At 36.3% G+C, this 18,892-nt stretch overlaps 2 protein-coding genes across 2 annotated transcripts; one reads left to right on the top strand and one right to left on the bottom strand.

Annotated features, from left to right (window-relative positions):
* The first annotated feature begins 914 nt into the window (after window positions 1-914).
* On the top strand, window positions 915-3,590 carry LOC100258818 (galacturonosyltransferase 8). The gene is made up of 3 exons (XM_002273926.5): window positions 915-1,288; window positions 1,377-2,612; window positions 2,931-3,590. The coding sequence occupies exons 1-3, from the start codon at window positions 1,124-1,126 to the stop codon at window positions 3,204-3,206; spliced, it is 1,677 nt and encodes a 558-aa protein (XP_002273962.3). The 5' UTR covers window positions 915-1,123; the 3' UTR covers window positions 3,207-3,590.
* Window positions 3,591-16,474: 12,884 nt separating this feature from the next.
* On the bottom strand, window positions 16,475-18,338 carry LOC132254021 (uncharacterized). Its single transcript, XM_059737712.1, has 2 exons — window positions 18,254-18,338; window positions 16,475-17,088 (listed from the first exon to the last, which is right to left on the bottom strand). The coding sequence occupies exons 1-2, from the start codon at window positions 18,336-18,338 to the stop codon at window positions 16,475-16,477; spliced, it is 699 nt and encodes a 232-aa protein (XP_059593695.1).
* Window positions 18,339-18,892: the final 554 nt, after the last annotated feature.

Genomic DNA, 18,892 nt, shown 5'->3' on the forward strand with positions numbered 1-18,892 from the left:
AAAATTAACCCTTCACCTTTTTTCAATTTAAAAAATACCTATTTTGGATTAAAAAAAATACTCTCATTTTTTCTTGTAAAATTAACTCTTTCTTTTAAAATACACATGTAAATAAAGAAAATGTTGAAGGGAATTTATATCAAAAATGGGTTACCCTTCAAGTTTAAAGATGGGAGAGATTAGTTTTATAAATTTAATATCTTTTCATCATTTTAATCCATTAATCCTTAAATATATTTAGAAATTAACTCTATGTTTCATTGACAACGTCATAGTTAAATCATTTGGGCCCTATTTGGTAGTTGTTTTTTTAAAAGGCAATTCTAAAAACTAATTTTTGACAATTTTCTTTGATATTTTATAGAATAAAAATTTGTTTGAAAACCAAAACTATTTTTAACCTATTTTAATATTTTTAAATATATTTTAAAAATAATTTTTATGCCTAAAACTTTATTTTTAATCATTATATATGTTTAAATAATTATTTTTTAAAACAATTCTTAAAAAACAAGTAAAAACAATCATAAACAAAGATGTTTTCTGAAAACATCATATTTTCCACTTTTAATGTGTTTTTTATTTTGAAGAACATAAAACTGTTTTAAAAACAGTTTCCAAACAAGTTTTTTATCCTAATAAAAAAAAGTTTAAAATTTATCATAGATTGAAATATAGAAAATATAAAAATAAAATTTTAAATTATTTAATTTCTATATCAAAATTATAAATAAATAAAATTATTTAAAATAGCATATAAAAAATATGCTAAGAAGCTTCCCCAAACATGAATTTTTGTTTATTTTAGAATTTTAAAAAAGCTTAAATTATTGGAAATAGCGGAAAGGAAAAGGCGGTTTTATACGAAAGTTGAGTTGGATAAAAATGCTACCACCGACAGAACATAAAAAAATGAAAGGAAAATAGGAAGGAAAGGGGTTTACTGCAACTGTATAGTAATGATGTTCAAAAAGTGGCCGTCTCAATCTCCTGGATCTAATTAAAAAAAAAAAAAAAAACAACTCACTTCCACACTTGAAAACAGGGAGACCGAAGAAATGAAGCAGTGATGAAGACGGAGACCCACTCTTTCTCTCACACTTAGATCGCATCAGGAGAAGAAATGGCTCACCCGACGCAACGAAACGGTGCCTTTTCATCCACTGGATTCTCCCGCTTCTTCGCCCTCAGAATCCTCTTTGCCTCTGCCATGGCCTTCGCGCTCTTCCTCTTCGCCTCCCTCTTCCTTCTCGCCTCCGACACTGCCTCTTCCAATTACGACAATATGGTAATTCTCTCTCTAGATGTGGTTGAATTCTTCCTTCTGTTTAATTCCATATTTTGCTATTTAATTCAATTCAATTGGTTTGTGTTAGGGTTCATATGGATTCGGATCGACTCGGAGATCAGTGCTTGCAGTCAAATCCGATCCTCTGAAGCCGCGACTTGATCAGATCCGGAAACAGGCGGAGGATCACAAGTCTTTGGCACTGGCGTATGCGTCCTACGCTCGCAAGCTGAAGCTTGAGAACTCGAAGCTAGTTAGGGTTTTTGCGGATCTCTCTCGGAATTATACGGATCTGATCTCTAAACCTTCTTACCGCGCTTTGTACGAGCCCGATTCCCTGGTGATCGACGAGTCGGTGCTTCGGCAGTTCGAGAAGGAAGTGAAGGAGCGAATCAAGGTGACTCGCCAAGTCATTTCCGAAGCCAAAGAGTCTTTCGACAATCAGCTCAAGATCCAGAAACTGAAGGACACGATCTTTGCTGTTAATGAGCAGTTGACCAAGGCCAAGAAGCAAGGTGCGTTTTCAAGCTTGATTGCGGCGAAATCGATCCCCAAGAGCTTGCATTGCCTCGCAATGCGGTTGATGGAGGAGCGAATTGCGCACCCGGAGAAGTACTCCGATGAGGGGAAACCGACTCCGCCGGAGTTGGAGGATCCCAAGCTGTATCACTATGCCATTTTCTCTGATAATGTGATTGCGGCGTCGGTAGTGGTGAATTCGGCCGTGAAGAACGCGAAGGAGCCATGGAAGCATGTGTTTCATGTGGTGACTGATAAGATGAATCTGGGGGCAATGCAGGTCATGTTTAAGATGAGAGACTATAATGGGTCTCACATTGAAGTTAAGGCTGTGGAAGATTACAAGTTCTTGAATTCATCGTATGTGCCAGTTCTTAGGCAGCTTGAGTCCGCAAATTTGCAGAGATTTTATTTTGAAAATAAGATTGAGAATGCCACAAAGGACACAACGAACATGAAATTTAGGAATCCCAAATACTTGTCGATGTTGAATCATTTGAGATTTTATTTGCCAGAAATGTACCCGAAATTGCACAGGATATTGTTTCTGGATGACGATGTTGTGGTTCAGAGGGATTTGACTGGGTTGTGGAAGATAGATATGGATGGGAAGGTGAATGGGGCTGTTGAGACGTGTTTCGGGTCATTCCATAGGTATGCACAGTACATGAATTTTTCACACCCTCTGATTAAAGAGAAGTTTAATCCCAAGGCCTGTGGGTGGGCTTATGGGATGAATTTCTTCGATTTGGATGCATGGAGAAAGGAGAAGTGCACCGAGCAGTATCACTACTGGCAGAATCTGGTAAGACAACTTTTAATTTCCCTTAAGATTCATTATCTTGTGCAGTTAAGTTTGGTTGTGTACATGTGCTTTGAACCATTGGATGCTACTTGATTTCTGTCTACAAATATCAAGCCCTTGGTTATTGTAAATTTCGGTCTAATGGTGCTTTCAGACCCTGAACGTTTAGGCATAGACATAAAGAAAATTCAATCTTTATAGATGATGCATTGCTAATGCTACAAGTTTGCTTTTATTCTGTATTGTTTTCCGATTTGGTAATTTTTTTGCTTTGTGGCTTTGTGTTATTACTAACTAGAGAAGCTGGTGATGTTGCAGAATGAGAATCGCACCTTATGGAAATTGGGAACACTGCCTCCAGGCCTGATCACTTTTTACTCAACAACAAAGCCGCTGGACAAGTCCTGGCATGTTCTGGGTCTTGGCTACAATCCAAGCATAAGCATGGATGAGATTCACAATGCTGCAGTGGTCCACTTTAATGGAAATATGAAACCGTGGCTTGATATTGCCATGAACCAGTTCCGTCCTCTTTGGACAAAGCATGTTGACTATGATATGGAGTTTGTTCAGGCCTGCAATTTTGGCCTCTAAATAGATAGACATAGTTGAGAAGCCTCTGTTTACATAACCCAAATGCAAGCAATCCTTGTCATGAGGTCCAACAATATTTCTTGTAGGTAAACAAGCGTTCTTCAGTGCCACAGAAATTGCCTAGTAATGCACGGTGGTAGCATCCTCTCATTGGATAATAGACTCTTGCGTTCAATTTGTTCATATTTGTCTTGCAATGAAATTTACAAGGAAGATGTTTAATTATTTCAAAGACTGCTGGATTTTACAATTTAGAGTTTAGGTTGTCTCATCTGTTCTCTCTTCTTTTCTTTCCCCTTGAAATGTAATGGCCTTCATATAGCAACATCTGTTCTAGTTCAATATCTATAAATGGATAATTAAGAAAGCTGACATTACTCTCTACATTTAATTCTTATGATTGTGGCATCCATTTAGTTTTATAGTAGATGGATTGAATTGATTTGTTTCCATATTGGTTGGTTGTGCCTTTAATATGATTTGATTATGAACACTTCATTGTTGGTGAGAATGAGAATCGACCCCTCCCAGGGTTTTAACGTCCCTACTGCATTTTGTTAAAACCCTCTCAAGAAGGGGGGACTCAAGAATCATTTGTTGGGATGGGAGAGAACAGAAGGACTTGTTAGAGTAATAGCACAATTAGGTTCCAAACTGCCCTTGCGGTTCTTATTGGAAGAAGCCTTCATTTTACAAGATTCAAATAGATTGAATTTTACCTGGTCTGGTCTTTGCTTCTTTTGGAAGTAATGGCCATTTTATTGCAAAGGGAAAATTTAGTAAAGACATGAGTTCTACAGTTGCCTTACTCTTGCTTTCTCTCTGCACCCATTCTTTTTCACCCACAGCATTGTCATGTGTCTGACCCTTCGGTAGGTATCGGGTTTGTATAACAGCAACCGCAGCCTAAGGGCCTAAGGCCTTGCGTCAAATAAGGACACCCGCACCACAACTAATCCCATTGATTATAATAAAACCCTTGCCGACACAAAAATCCTCAACAGGCCTTTTCCAACCAAACATTCAAACTCGGAGAAAAGCTGAATGAAATTGAACCATCATCATACCACCTTACCCACAACAGACAAAATATTACTCTACATTCGCCGATTTCTCAATTATCTAACTTTGTCTGCATTCATTATTACATATGAGCCAACCACCAACATGGTGGACGCCTCGGGAAATAATAAAAAAGACAAAGAGTTGATGTTGGATAAAATTGAAACTTTAAATACGTTTAAAACAAATTATATTAATTTTGATTTTAAAAAAGATTCAGTATACTTGTCATAAATCCATCATTTTTTATTTTTTTCTTTATTATGCTTTTTTACCTTAATTAATATAATTTAATTACAAATAATAAGTAAATTATGTATGAATTTATAATTAAAGATGGTTTGATTATACCTAAAAGATCTCATAAATAGTTAATAATAATAAAAAGTGGTAAAATTATCCCATTTGTTTTGTCCTACCAATTTTTTTTCCTTTAAGGAGATGCATTTAGGGCAGGTTTGGCTCTTGGAAAAGGTTAGGAAAAGGGAAAGAAATATTGAAAAAAAAATTATATATTTGGATTACATAGAAAATGAAATTAAAAAAAAAAATATAAGTACTTAATTTTTTTTATATAAAATTTTTATTTTATAGAAAGAATAAATAAAAAATAAAAAATAAAAATTTAAAAGTCATTGGTTAGGTAAGGGATAATTTGACCATGTTTTTTAAAACTTATTTTTAAAAACTATTTTTTGTTATTTAACTTAAAATCAATTTTTTAAACAAGTTTCAGAACATATGATCAAACGACTCATATTTTCTTTTGGTTTTTAAAAATGGGTAAAACAAACTTCTACTTGTTCTCCAAAAATTATTTTATATTTCACTTTGTTTTTAAAATTTAGATGTAAGCATTAAATATATAAATGTAGGGCCCCATATTAATGTAAGGCATGTTTACCACAGTAATAGATGGTTTAATATGATATAAATTATATATTTAAATTAAAAAATGTTAGGAGAAGGGAGAGAAATATTGAGAAAAAAAATTATATATTTGGATTACATAGAAAATGAAATTAAAAAAAAATAAAAAAGTACTTAATTTTTTATAATAAAATTTTTATTTTATAAAAAGAATGAATATGAAATAAAAAATAAATAAAATTTTAAAATTCATGGGTTAGCTAAGGAACCGTTTGACCATGTTTTTAAAAACTAATTTTTATTCTTTAACTTAAAAACAATTTTAAAGATAAGTTTCAGAACACATGATCAAATGGGCACATGTTTTCCTTTTGATTTTAAAAAGGGGTAAAAACAATTCCAACTTATTCTCTAAAAATTATTCTTTATTTTATTTCATTTAAAAAAAAAATTGCTTTCACTTTGTGGTTAGAAACCATGAGATCAAAAGAGTAAAAGTTAGAATGCTCATGAACTACAAGAGATTAAATGATAACAGTTGACATGTTAATAAATTGCATTCAAAGATACAAAATTTTTAGTAAGTTCGATTGCAAATTAGGATTTTGGCAGATTAAGATGGACTCATCTAGCATTGAGTGGACAACTTTTTCTTGTCCCGAAGGACACTTTGAACGGCTTGTGATGCCTTTTGGTTTAAAAAATGTCCCAGCTATATTTCAATGAAAAATGGATTTGATATTCAAATAATATCAAAAGTTTGTGCTAGTTTATATAGATGACATCCAATTCTATGTTTTAACTTCAAAATCCTAATTATTAGAATAAAATTAATTAAATATTTTTTTATTTATAATTCTATTTTTTATATTTTATAGTAAATATTTTATTTTAAAAAAATTGAAGTATATCGTCATAAATCCAATGCTTTTGTTACTATGCTTTTCATCTTCATTAATATGATTTAATTATAAATAAAAATATATTATGTGTAGATTTATGATTAAACATAATTTAACTATATCCTAAAAAGATTTCATAAATAATTAATAAAAAATGGTGAATTATTTAAATTTTGCAACATAATATATATTTTTTTAATAAAAACTATTTAAGGTTTGTTGAGTTCTTGGAAAATGGTAGGACAATAACGTAAGAGAGAAGTTGTGGATCCTGCATTTTAGCACGATGCGTTCCCATTTGACGGTGTGACTCTTTTTTTATTTGTTTGGTGAAAATTTGATTTTTAGAAAAAAAAAAAAAAAAGAAGATTTGGAGTCACCACTTATTTTCGTTTTATTTGTTTAAAGGGAAAACAAAATAAGAAAGAAAAACCATAAATGTGACTCCTTATTTGGAAAAGCAAGTCTGTGAAAAAATCGAGTCGGGTCCAAGGGTCAGGTTACTTATTCGGAAGGTACAGTAAAAACTGTAATATCCCTCTAAGCCCCTAAAAATGGTCTCTACTAAATAAGGTGAAGCAAACATGACAATTGACAAGGAGATCAATGGATACCAAAGCGATCATAGATCAAATGCAAGTCATGATAATGAATAAATGAACAAAGTGAGAGTGAGAGCATACCTTGGTAGCAAGTAATAGTGCGCTATCATGGAAATATTATTAGTTCAAGTATAAAAATTATCACATGCATATCAAAGAGCAAGACAAATATCAACCAATATTCATTAAACATAACAATTGACAATCAGAAGAGAAAACTCATATGTAGGGCCCCCACCAAAGCCCAATTGATTTTGCATGAATTAATCCCACAAATTCCATTGTTTTGGAATTATGAAAATCATATTCACGCTTATTAAAGATCAAGGGAAACATAAAATTATCTGAGAATTGGAGTTTTGAAAATTAATTGAGAAAGAAATCAACATTTTGAAAATTGCAATTATATTTAAAAGAAATTGGAATTTTGAAAATTATTTGAGAATTGGAGTTTTGAAAATTAGAATTAAATTTGAAAGAAATTGAAAATTTGAAAATTGGAGTTTTGAAAATTAAATTTACGAATTGGAGTTTTGAAGATTAATTGAAAATTGGAATTTTAAGGATTATATTCAGAAATTAGAGCTTTAAAGATTAAAGTAAGGAATTGAAGTTTTGAAAATTAATTGAAAATTGGAGTTCTGAAAATTAAATTTAAAAATTATTCGAGAATTGGAGTTTTGAAAATTAAATTTAAGAATTGTAGTTTTGAAAAATTATTTGAAAATAGAAATTATGAAAATTGGAATTTTGAAGAATTATATGAGAATGTGATTTCATAAAAATTAAATTTGAAAATTGGAATTTTGGAAAATAAATTTAAAAAAAAAATTGGAATTTCAAAAATCATTTGAGAATTAGAGTTTTGAAAATTAAATTTAAGAATTGGAGTTTTAGAAATTAAATTTGAAAGAAATCGGAGTTTTGAAAATTAATTGAAAATTGAAGTTCTGAAAATTAAATTTAAAAATTGGAATTTTGGAAAATTAAATTTGAAAGAAATCGGAATTTTGAAAATTAATTGAGAATTGGAGTTTTGAAAATTAAATTATAAAAATTGGAATCTTGGAAATTATTTGAAGATGGAATTTTAAAAATAAATAAATAAATAAAATGATGATGATGATGATGATAATAATAATAATAATAATAATAATAATAATAATAATAATAATAATAAAATTGGAATTTTGGAAATTGGAAATTAAATTCAGAAATTGGAATTTTGAAGAATTATTTAAATATGGAATTTTATAAATAAATAAATAAATAGAATAATAATAATAACGAAAATATAATGATTAAATAAATAAATGTGAAAATTGGAATTTTGGAAATTAAATTTGGAAATCGGAATTTTGAAGAATTATTTAAAAACGAAGTTTTAAAAAATTAAATTTGAGAATCGGAATTTCGAAAAATTATTTGAGAATGGAATTTTTAGTGATCATTTAAAAATTGGAATAGAAATGAGATTATTCGAGAAACCGAGATTTTTAGAATCATTTAAAAAGAATTTACAAAAATCAAACTTTGACACATGGAAAAAAAAAAAAATTTCCACCATGAGGCCACAACTGGATGTCACTGCCACTTATTTATTTAGAAAACTTGAAGTGCCCCTGCCACTTATGAAAATTCCCATGCCACCATTGACTTTCATTCATCATTTATTTAAACCTTTGTATGTCATTAGTGAACTGCCAACTTTTGGGAGAGGAGTAATGAAGCCTCATTTCTCCACAAAAAGAATCAAGTTGCAACCCATTTACACATGGCAGCACATGAGTCACCATGCAAAGGCCTCGTTCCACCTCCAGAAGACGACAACCTTGAAATTCATGCAAGCAATCACATTTCCCAGCTTCTTTTCTCACCACATCTACCGAGTTAATCAACTCCCCCCACCCCCTCAATGGTGCCACCTCAACAGTTCCACCATACGAGCCTCAAATGTGGGAGTTTATCTCGGCATTGAATTGGAGGTTGGGGATCACGTACGGGAGACCAGTGATGGTGACATTAGCGCGACGTGTGGTAGCGGCGACAATGTCGACAAGGCCAGTGCCGAACCCAAGTTCGAGGATACGAAGAGGGCGATGATCTTAACCATTGGATAAGGCGAAGAGGATGGGAGAGAGTGGGCTGTTGGTGGGGTGAGAATGGAGCTGATCGAGGAGTGTGACAAGGGTGGTGGTTGTAGGCCAGAGTTGGAAGGAGAGACCTTGATAAAGGACCACTCCCAATAGGTATGTAAGATGAGGATTTGAAGGATGGTTGGTGACCGTGGTGAGGTTTCTTGGAATTAAAACAGTCATGACTCCTCCAACTGCTTCTAATCCAAGAGAGAGAGGAGTGATATCCAATTGCTGCAAGTCTTGAACTTTCTCATTGTCCTCACTACTCAAAATGGCAGCTTGTACTTTGGTAAAAATTTCAGCAAGAGCCTAAATGGGTTCAGCAAGTGGGACCAAGTTCCAAATCATTTTTCCAAAATATCCAGCTGCGTCAATACCTTTCTAACCTTGAAAGTGAACATACAATCCTTCCTTTGAACCATGAGTTGAATAGATATATGATAAAGACCTTAGGAGACATTTGTTGATATTCAAACCAAGAACAAATTCGTGCACAATCTAATATTCTCAAGAGAAGCGGGTACCAAAAACAGAGAGGGAACAACAAAAATTGAGCAAGGATGGAGGAGATAAAGTAAAGCTACAAGTCATTGAATAAAACCCTATTTCATGCTTTGATCAACAGGCCTGAACAAGTGGTTGAAACCAACTAGACTTTAAACGAAAATCAAAAGCATGGTTGGTAAAACTAGAACAAAGCTGAAATCAATCTAAAAAAACTTGAATGAAAATGAAACATGAACACTGTACAACTCAACCCAAACAATCCAAAAATCAATAAAATGACAAAATGCATGACATGACACCCATACCCAAAATTAACAGCAAGTAGATAGGCCTTTGATGGCCATGTCAAAGCATCCAACAAGCCTTAACAATAGCAAATGAAAGAAATGCAGAAGGGAGTGGATATTTTACAGTGAATAACTTACCTCCCAGAAGACGCAAGCAAACGAATCCCCCTTCATTACTCTTTGTTTCGACCTTTGCCTCTCTCCAGAACTCCCTCTTGCTCACCTTTCTAAGAACCCAAAAAAGAAGAAAAAAAATCTTCTCCTCTCGTTTCTCAGTTTTTCTTCTTTTTTCAATCTTTCACCCAGCTCCCTCTATATTTTTCTTCTGAGTGAAACCTCACCTACCCCCCCAAAACTCTCATGTCACAGTCTCCTTAAATCTGCTGACCCACCCTCTACATCCTCTTGCTACCTTTTTCTTCCCGAGCCCGATTTTCTTCTCTTGCAAGCTTCCACCGGCTCCCAGCTTCAACCATCATTTCATTTATTTTGTTCTAGCCATCCCCCTCTCCAGCTACTCCTCCAAATGAAGTGCCTAGTTTACCCGGTCTCAATAAGGGGTGGTAAAAAAAAGTTGGTTTATAATGGAGTCTACAAATATGCCCTTCTTCGATAGAGTTCACGAGTGTAAGGAATATGAACACTAGAGTGAAAAGAAAGTGTGAATAGTGAGTGGAATGAAGTGAACTCTATTGAAGAAAAAGAAAGACCCCTAAAGGTACACAAGTATAACACTAACTCACTCAAACCAACAAAGGAACAAAAGGGTTCTAAAGTCCTAAGAGAAGGGTAGCTCTTGGAGTGCCTTTAGAGTTGTGTTATGAATCTAGGCTCCCTCTAAGATGCCTCCCCAAAGTGACTTGAAGATCAATGTCAAAGATGAGTAATAGTCGAACCACCTAGGAGTACAGAAAAGAATGCACCCAAAGGGGACTACCCTATATGAATTACATGAGAACGCTAAGTGTATGGTGTTGAACAACATGACCGAAATATGTGTCGTGAACTCAAAGGACCATGTCATGTGCAGTGGAAGAGGAAGTCTCGAAAGGCATGATGAACAAGCGATAAGCACAAGGTAACGAGGTGAGGAAAATGAGAACGAATGTAAAATCATGAAGGCAAGATGTGCAATGCTAGTGAATATGAATGCTAGGAGCTATGATTCTGAATGATAAGACTGAGGAAAAATGACTTTGAACGCCGAAAATGAGAAAAAATGGTGACTCCAAATGTCGAAATGAGTATGCATAACTGCTCTGAACGTCAAACTGTGAACGCCAGCTCTAAATGCTAGGAATGTAGCTCTAAACGTCGAAAAGGTGGCAACGAATGTCCGATCGTGATAGGATAATGGCTTTGAGTGCCAAATTTTGAAAAGACGGTGACTCTAAATGCCAAACTGAAAAGAGATGGTGGCTCTGAACATCAAACTGTGAAGGGATAGTGACTCTGAACACCAAGCTGGAGATACGGCTCTGAACACCAAATTGAAGAAGATGAAGGCTCTGAACGCCATAACTGAGAACTGACATCTTTGAACGTCAAACTGAGATAAACGACTCTGAACATCGTAAATGAGAAGCAATGATGTTTTTGAACGTCGAGCTGTAAAGAGATGGTGGCTCTAAACGCCATAATTGAGAACTGACATCTCTGAATGTCATAACTGAGAAGATATGGCGACTCTGAATGCCGAACTGAAAAGAGATGGTGGCTCTGAATGCTGAAATTGAGAAGAGATAGTGGCTCTAAATGCCAAACTGTGAAGGGATAGTGACTCTGAATGCCAAACTGAAGAAGATGAAGGCATTGAACGCCATAACTGAGAACTGACATCTTTAAACATCAAACTGAGAAAGACGACTTTGAACGTCGTAACTGAAAAATGATGACGGCTCTGAACGCAAAGTTGTAAGGAGATGGTGGCTTTGAATGCCATAACTGAGAACTGACATCTCTGAATGTCCAATTGAGCAGAACGACTCTGAATGTCGTAACTGAGAAGATATGGCGGCTCTGAATGCAGAATTGAAAAGAGATGGTGGCTTCGAATGCCCAAACTGAGAAGAGATAGTGGCTCTAAACGTCAAACTGTGAAGGGATAGTGACTCGAACGCTAAGCTGGAGATGCGGCTCTGAACGCTAAACTGAAGAAGATGAAGGCACTAAACACCACAATTGAGAACTAACATCTCTAAACATCAAACAGAGAAAGACGACTCTAAACATCGTAAATGAGAAACGATGATGGCTCTGAACGCCAAGTTGTAAGGAGATTGTGGCTTTGAACGCCATAATTGAGAACTGACATCTCTGAATGTCAAACTAAGCAGGACGACTCTAAATGTCGTAACTAAGAAGATATGACGGCTTTGAATTCCAAATTGAAAAGAGATGGTGGCTCTGAACGCCCAAAGTGAGAAGAGATGGTGGCTTTGAACATCGAATTGGGAATGAATGGTGGCTCTGAAAGCTAAAACTAAGAAAATATAGCAGTTCTGAACACCGATCTGCGAGGAAATGGTGAGGGGAAAAATATGCCCTAGTGTAGCATGCTGCCACAACTTTCAATCTACTAAAATGATCTGAAAAGGACTCCATGAGTCCCAAAAGACACTCCGCTAGTGATTTAGAATAATCAAATCGACTATAAATATAGCCTCACAACCCATCCGACCAAAACACGAGGCCTAATGAAGCGTCATAATAATCCGGATATCTTTGACTCGAGATACTCTACTAGGGGAATCCATTGTCATCTCAAATGAATGATTTGCTGGGAAATCTCAAGAGAATAGTCCGCCAGGGCAACTACCACAATCTTAATCTACTAAAGAGTCATGGATAGTAGGACAGTCAAACCCTGAGGTCGTGCTCTGTTGAAGGCTCATTTTGGCAAAAATCATTGAAACTGTAGCCAGTAATGCAAATAAATATCCCTCGGCCGAATAATGGAGACTGTAACAAGTTTGTGAGAAAACAATCATCTCCACAGCTAAAAGAGGGAAATATGCCCCAGTATAGCAACTAGGGCATCCGATCTATCCTAATGACTCGAAAATAGCTCCATGGGATGTATAAGAGATCTGACATGTACTCCACTAAAATGATGATATGAGAGTCTATGCACCTGGGATAACTTCGTCCAAGAATCACAACAATATCAGAAAGCACGAGCCTGACTAAATGACTCAAGAAAGGTTCCATTGGAGAATCAGAACAAAATAAAAGCAAGTCATCAGCTCGGTGTGTATCTCATAACTGGGGATGATCATGCAAATCAATGGAATTCTACAAATCTCAACCAAAACAGAAATATGCCCTAGTATGGCATCAAATGTGTGGTAGGTCAAAAAATTAGATGGCAAATCATCCATCACCAAGTGTGTAATCCTAATCATCCATGTCCACAGCTGAATCAGATCCACAGATCAAAGAAGCGTCTCCTAGAAGAAGAAGCATGATGATATCTAAATGCTGAAAAGTGTGAGCCTAATTGAATGGCCCAAGAAAGATTCCACTAGGGGATCATGATAAGATAATAATAGGATATCAACTCGACATGCATCTCGTGAGTGATGAGCATCATGTGACTCCATAAAGATCTACAAATCTTAACCGAAAGGAAATATGCCCCAGTATGGTATGAAATGTACGCAAAATCGAACAACCTCAAATCATCCGTCATCAAATGCGTGATCCCAGTCATCCAAATCCCCAACGGAATCGAACCCACATATCAAAAGGTGTCTCTCAAAAGATGAAGCATGAGGACATCTAAACATCAAAAGTGTGGGCCTAACTGAATGACCCAAGAAAGGCTCCACTAGGGGATCATGATAAGATAACAAACAGGTCATCGTCTCAACGTGTATCTCGTAAGTGGTGATGATCATGCAAATCAATGGAGATCTACAAATCTCAACCAAAATGGAAATAAGCCCCAATATGGCATCAGATGTATGGTAGATCAAAAAATCAGACAACATCAGATCATCCATCATGAAATGTGCAATTCCAATTATCTATATCCATAACTGAATCTGGTCCAAACATCAAAGAGGTGTCTCCCTGAAGAAAAAACATGATGATATCTAAATATCAACCAAATCTCAAATACATGTCCAAGTAAGGGTTGTCGAATACGACATCTGATCCTATGGACTCAGGGTGGTCTTAAGACATGGGACATAACGTAGGCTAGGGTGATAAGGTAATAAAAATGAAGGGAAAACTAGGCCCAAATACCCAGTGATAAAAAACCCATGCCTTCATGTATAAAATAAAACATGTATAGAAAAGCTCGTGAGCCATGGACCTGAGGGTACCCAATGTGAATATAATATCAATAATAAGACAAGGAGGCAAATCAAACTGATAATGAGATATGCAAGAACGATGCAAGGGAAAATTTGAACCAGGAATAGGTCGGTGTAAGAAAAGAATAAGGGAGGTGAAGCGAATGGGATGAATCATAAGCAATGACGAGGATGATAACGAAACGATGAATATACAAAGAAAAGTGATGATCATCTCAAGTCAAAAATGGAGTGAAGCCACATCAATAATGAATATAATGATGGAAATGACAATGACCCAGAGTCTCTAGGAGAAGGTCACTCATCTCACTCTCAAAGAGATATATGATAAAGTGAATACAAAAAAAATAGGATCTCAGAAAGCTCACATACGAACTCTCAATAACAACCATACTCAATAAAATGACCCTCATATATCAATATACACACTCAATGATGGAGAATACTATGCACATACACACATGTGCTTATTTTTCTTTTCTTTTCTTTTCTTTTTTTTCATTTTTTTTTTTTACATATATACAAATGCACATAGCCTAAACATAAAAAAATGAACCCCAAAGATGATATCAATAATGGATAGACACACTCTCAAGGACTAAGATAACAAAAACTCTCTCTGACGATATGACCTTCTCAAACTAAAGATCTTTAAATCAGTGTTCGTATGAACTGAGGAGGATCACCACTCAGGGTGGAGAAAATATGAAGCAAAACAAGTAGTAGATAGAATAAAGAAGAAGAGATGAAGAACACAATCAATGAGATACGAAGGAATGCAGTAGTATGATGGTAGGAAAAATGATGAGAGAATGATGTGCTCGTAGGCCCAAGGCTCATGAAACTCCTGAATGAAGCATGCATACATTAAAAGGCCTCTATCCCGGTGTAGAAATGTAAGCAAGACAATAAGAAAGAAAGACTTTGATGCATATGCGAGGCTCAATGGGCTAGCAACGGTCTGTATGTCAAAAGGGAATAACAAGGTATATGGCTAACCAAAATGATGGTCACCCATCATGCAACCATGGTCTCAAACATAATACTTCTTCACCTGATCTACGTTAGTTGGCTCCGAGAATCAGTTTCCATCTAGATCCATCAACCATGCAGCGCCCTTTAGGGTCAACTCCCTAATGAAATAAGGTCCGCTCCAATTGGGTCTGAACTTCTCTCTGGGATCTCTGATCAATCCCCTGATGACCTTTAGAACCAAGTCACCTCTCTATAGCGGTTTAGGCTTGACCCGCTTTTTGAATGCACGGGTCATCTTCCTCTTATAAGCACGAACATGGTCTGTTGTCCTCAATCTCCTTTCATCTGGGAGATTAAGCTGGTCTAATCGAGCCTGAGCCCATTCTACCTCTGAAATTTGTTGCTCCAATGCTACCCTCGATGAACCCATCTCTATCTCAACTGGTAGCACTATCTCCATACCATACACCAAGAAATAAGGTGTAGCTCCTATAGAGGTGCGAAAATAAGTCTAATAAGCCTACAATGCAAATGGAAGCTTCTCTAACCAATCTCGAGAAGTCTTAATCATCTTCCGTAAGATCCTCTTAATATTATTATTCGCGGCCTCTACCGCTCCGTTAGTCTGCGGCCTGTACACAGGCAATCTATGATGCTAGATCTCGTATCTCTATAATAAAGTATCAACATCTGCTCTAAAATGTACTCCTCTGTCCGAAATCAGCTCATGAGAGACTCCATAGCGACAGATAATGTGTGATCTGATGAAACTAGTGACCCCAGATGATGTCAATCTTGCATATGAAGTAGCCTCCACCCACTTGGTGAAGTAATCAATGGCGATTAGGATGAACTCATGACCACTAGAAGACTTTGGTGAAATCTTCCCAATAATGTCTATACCCCATACTAAAAATGGTCATGGCGAAGTCAGTGCATGTAACTCTAAATGAGGCACATGAATGAGGTTCCCATGTATCTGGCACTCTAGACATCTCTGAACAAACTGACAACAATCTGTCTCCATGGTCAACCAAAAATAGCCAATCCTCATGATCTTACGGGCTAACATATGCCCTCTCATATGTGGTCCACAAACTCCCGCATGAACCTCTCTCATCACTTGATCGGTAGAGGCGTAGTCTAAGTACAATAGCAACATCCTATCAGCTGATCGTTTATACAATGTCTCCCCACATATCACAAATCGGGCAGCCAACTGTCTCAATGCTCTCTTATCCTTGGTCGTGGCGGCCTCAGGATATGCACCAAGTCTCAAAAACTAGTATATGTCATGGTACCAAGACAAGTCATCATCTCACTCTGCCTCATCAATCAAACAATAGTAGGTAAGAACAAATCTCGACTCAATCAGTAAAGGGCGAACAACGGTATTAGCAGGAATATCAATCATGGAAGCTAGGGTAGCTAAGGCATCAACAAACTGGTTCTACGCTCTAGGAAAAAGTGTATAACTCAAATCATCAAATCTCCCAACTAGCAGCTCTAAGTATGCATGGTAAGGCCTAAGCTTCACATCTCTAGTCTTTCATTCGCTCTGAATCTGTCTCAATACCAGATTGGAGTCACCAAACACCTTCATCTATCTGATTCCGAGCTCAAGAGTTGTCTCTAATCCCAATATGCAAGCCTCATACTCAACAATATTGTTCGTGGCGGGATGTCGATACGAGAATGCCAAACGAACAGATCTAGGAATGTGGTCACCATGAGGGGATATCAACAAGACACCTATCCCATATCCAAAATGGTTGGTTGCACCATCAAAGTACATGCGCCAACCTGATAGACTAGTCACACCAGCAACATCCTCATCTGGGAAATCATCATCAATCGCCCTACCATCGAAAACTGGTAATGAGGCAAAGTGATCCGCAACAATGCTCCCTATGATAGACTTCTTAGTGACATAATGAATGTCAAACTCAGTCAAAAGTACCAACCATCTCATGAGTCGACCAACCAAAGTAGGTCTGTCAAACAAATATCTCAAGGGATCTAGACGGGATATCAAGGGCACTGAATACTCAGTCATATAGTGTCTCAGTCTTCGAGTAGCCCAAACCAATGTCAAACAAAAACACTCAATCATGACATATCTCGTCTTATCATCTAGCATCCTCTTACTCAAATAGTAAATAGCTCGCTCTTTTCCTGAATCATCAAGTTGAGCCAACATGCATCCCAATGCTATGTCTGAGATTGACAAGTATAAGAGTAAAAGACAACCTAGTGTAGAAGGCACCAAGACTGGGGGTGACAACAAGTACTCTCTGATCTTCTCAAATGTGCGTTGGCACTAATCATCCCAAATGGTAGGTTGACTCTTTCTCAAGAGTCGAAAAATAGGCTCGTAGATATCTCTCAATCTAGCAATGAATCTGCTAATGTATTGAAGTCCACCCTAGAAGCCTCTAATTTCTCTCTCAGTCCTCGGCACAGGCATGTTAAGGATGGCTCTGATTTTATTTGGATCTGCCTCTATACCTCTCTCACTAACCATGTATCCTAACAGCTTCCCAGAAGTCACTCCAAAAATGCACTTCTTGGGATTCAGTCTCAATCTGAACTGCCTAATCCTCTCAAAGAATCTCTCCAAGGCTACTAGGTGATTTGCTCTATCTCATGATTTCACTATCATGTTGTCTGCATAAACCTCGATGTCTCGATGCATCATGTCATGGAAAAGAGTAGTCGTTGCTCTCTGATAAGTAGCTTCTGCATTCTTCAAACCAAATGACATCACCCTATAGCAATAAGTACCCCACTCAATAATGAAAGACGTCTTCTCCATGTCCTCTAGAGCCATCAAAATCTACCTCAATTCAAAAATTGCAAAAGAGAGGTTGAAGAAATGACATGATCAGTTGGTAAATCAGAAGAATTTTACCAAAGGACAGAGTCTTGCTTTATGACTCTAAGCTTCATATTTTTCCGGGAAAATTGAAATCAAGGCGGACGGGTCCTTTCATAATTCATGACGTGCAATCGAATGGAGTAGTGGAACTACTCAACTTCAAGAGCACTCGAACTTTCAAAGTGAATGGGCATCGTCTCAAGCCCTATATGGAATCATTTTCCCGAGACAAGGAGGAGTTCATTCTCCTTGATCCACCTCTAACATGAAAACACTCAGTTCATGGTTGAACTTAGTCTCTTCAAAGACTAAAAAGTTCATCCTCTTTTTGTTTCCTTTTGCGTTGATTTTAGCTTAATCTAGTGTTTTTTCTTGTGTATAAGCATGTTTTGATTTTTATTTTTGACCTTAATTTCATTCTAAAATGGTTTAAATTGGTTTTTGAGTTAACATGCAGGTAGGAAAGCTTGAAGAATGAAGTCAAGTGTAAAATAGGGGAAAAACAGGGGTCTCCCCGAGCAGATTTTGACCACCCAAACTCAGCACACTGCCATCCTGAGGCAGCTTCAGCACCATCTGGGTCTTCCATCAGCTACTGAGCATCTCATTCCTACCACTACAGAGCCCCATGCCCCTCCTGAGCCAGCTACTAAAGATGCAGAGACATCTACCTGAGCCATCAGCTTACCAGCATCATCCTCCCCATTTCTGATCATTTATATACTTTACTTTATGTATTTCCTTTATGAAATCCCATCTTTTTGGTATTATATAGTGGGATTGGTTGTATGTGGGAACACACTTAGCATTATATTATTTTTTTAATTCCTCTACTCATATCTTTTATTGTTTTTTTAAACATGTGGTTTCTCCTACATGACTCAGACTCTATATCACTCCGGAGGTACCACTTCCTCCCTATTTTTTAATCGCTTTGTCACATTGAGGACAATGTTCAGCTTGGTTGGGGGGAGAGTTGAGGAAGGAAGTTTCTGTTATTAATGCTAAGTTATTTTGGTAATTTAGTTGCTTTTTGCTTAATTTTAAAATTTTTAAGTTTTTATTCTACTCTCCATGGTTATTAAGGAAAAATTTTCAAAATGAAATGAGAGAAATTGAATTTTTGTCTTTTTACTTGACTTA

This window comes from Vitis vinifera, chromosome 7 (assembly GCF_030704535.1).
Source record: "Vitis vinifera cultivar Pinot Noir 40024 chromosome 7, ASM3070453v1".
Lineage (NCBI taxonomy): Eukaryota > Viridiplantae > Streptophyta > Magnoliopsida > Vitales > Vitaceae > Vitis > Vitis vinifera.

What these genes read in the sequence shown, in the direction of transcription:
- LOC100258818 (XM_002273926.5), top strand. Translation starts at nt 1,124, where the DNA reads ATGGCTCACCCGACGCAACGAAACGGTGCCTTTTCATCCACTGGATTC. An exon ending in CTTCCAATTACGACAATATG is followed by an intron (nt 1,289 to 1,376) that starts GTAATTCTCTCT and finishes GGTTTGTGTTAG; the next exon opens with GGTTCATATGGATTCGGATC. An exon ending in ATCACTACTGGCAGAATCTG is followed by an intron (nt 2,613 to 2,930) that starts GTAAGACAACTT and finishes GTGATGTTGCAG; the next exon opens with AATGAGAATCGCACCTTATG.
- LOC132254021 (XM_059737712.1), bottom strand. Translation starts at nt 18,338, where the DNA reads ATGGAAGACCCAGATGGTGCTGAAGCTGCCTCAGGATGGCAGTGTGCT. An exon ending in ATCTGCTCGGGGAGACCCCT is followed by an intron (nt 17,089 to 18,253) that starts GTTTTTCCCCTA and finishes TGTCAATCTCAG; the next exon opens with ACATAGCATTGGGATGCATG.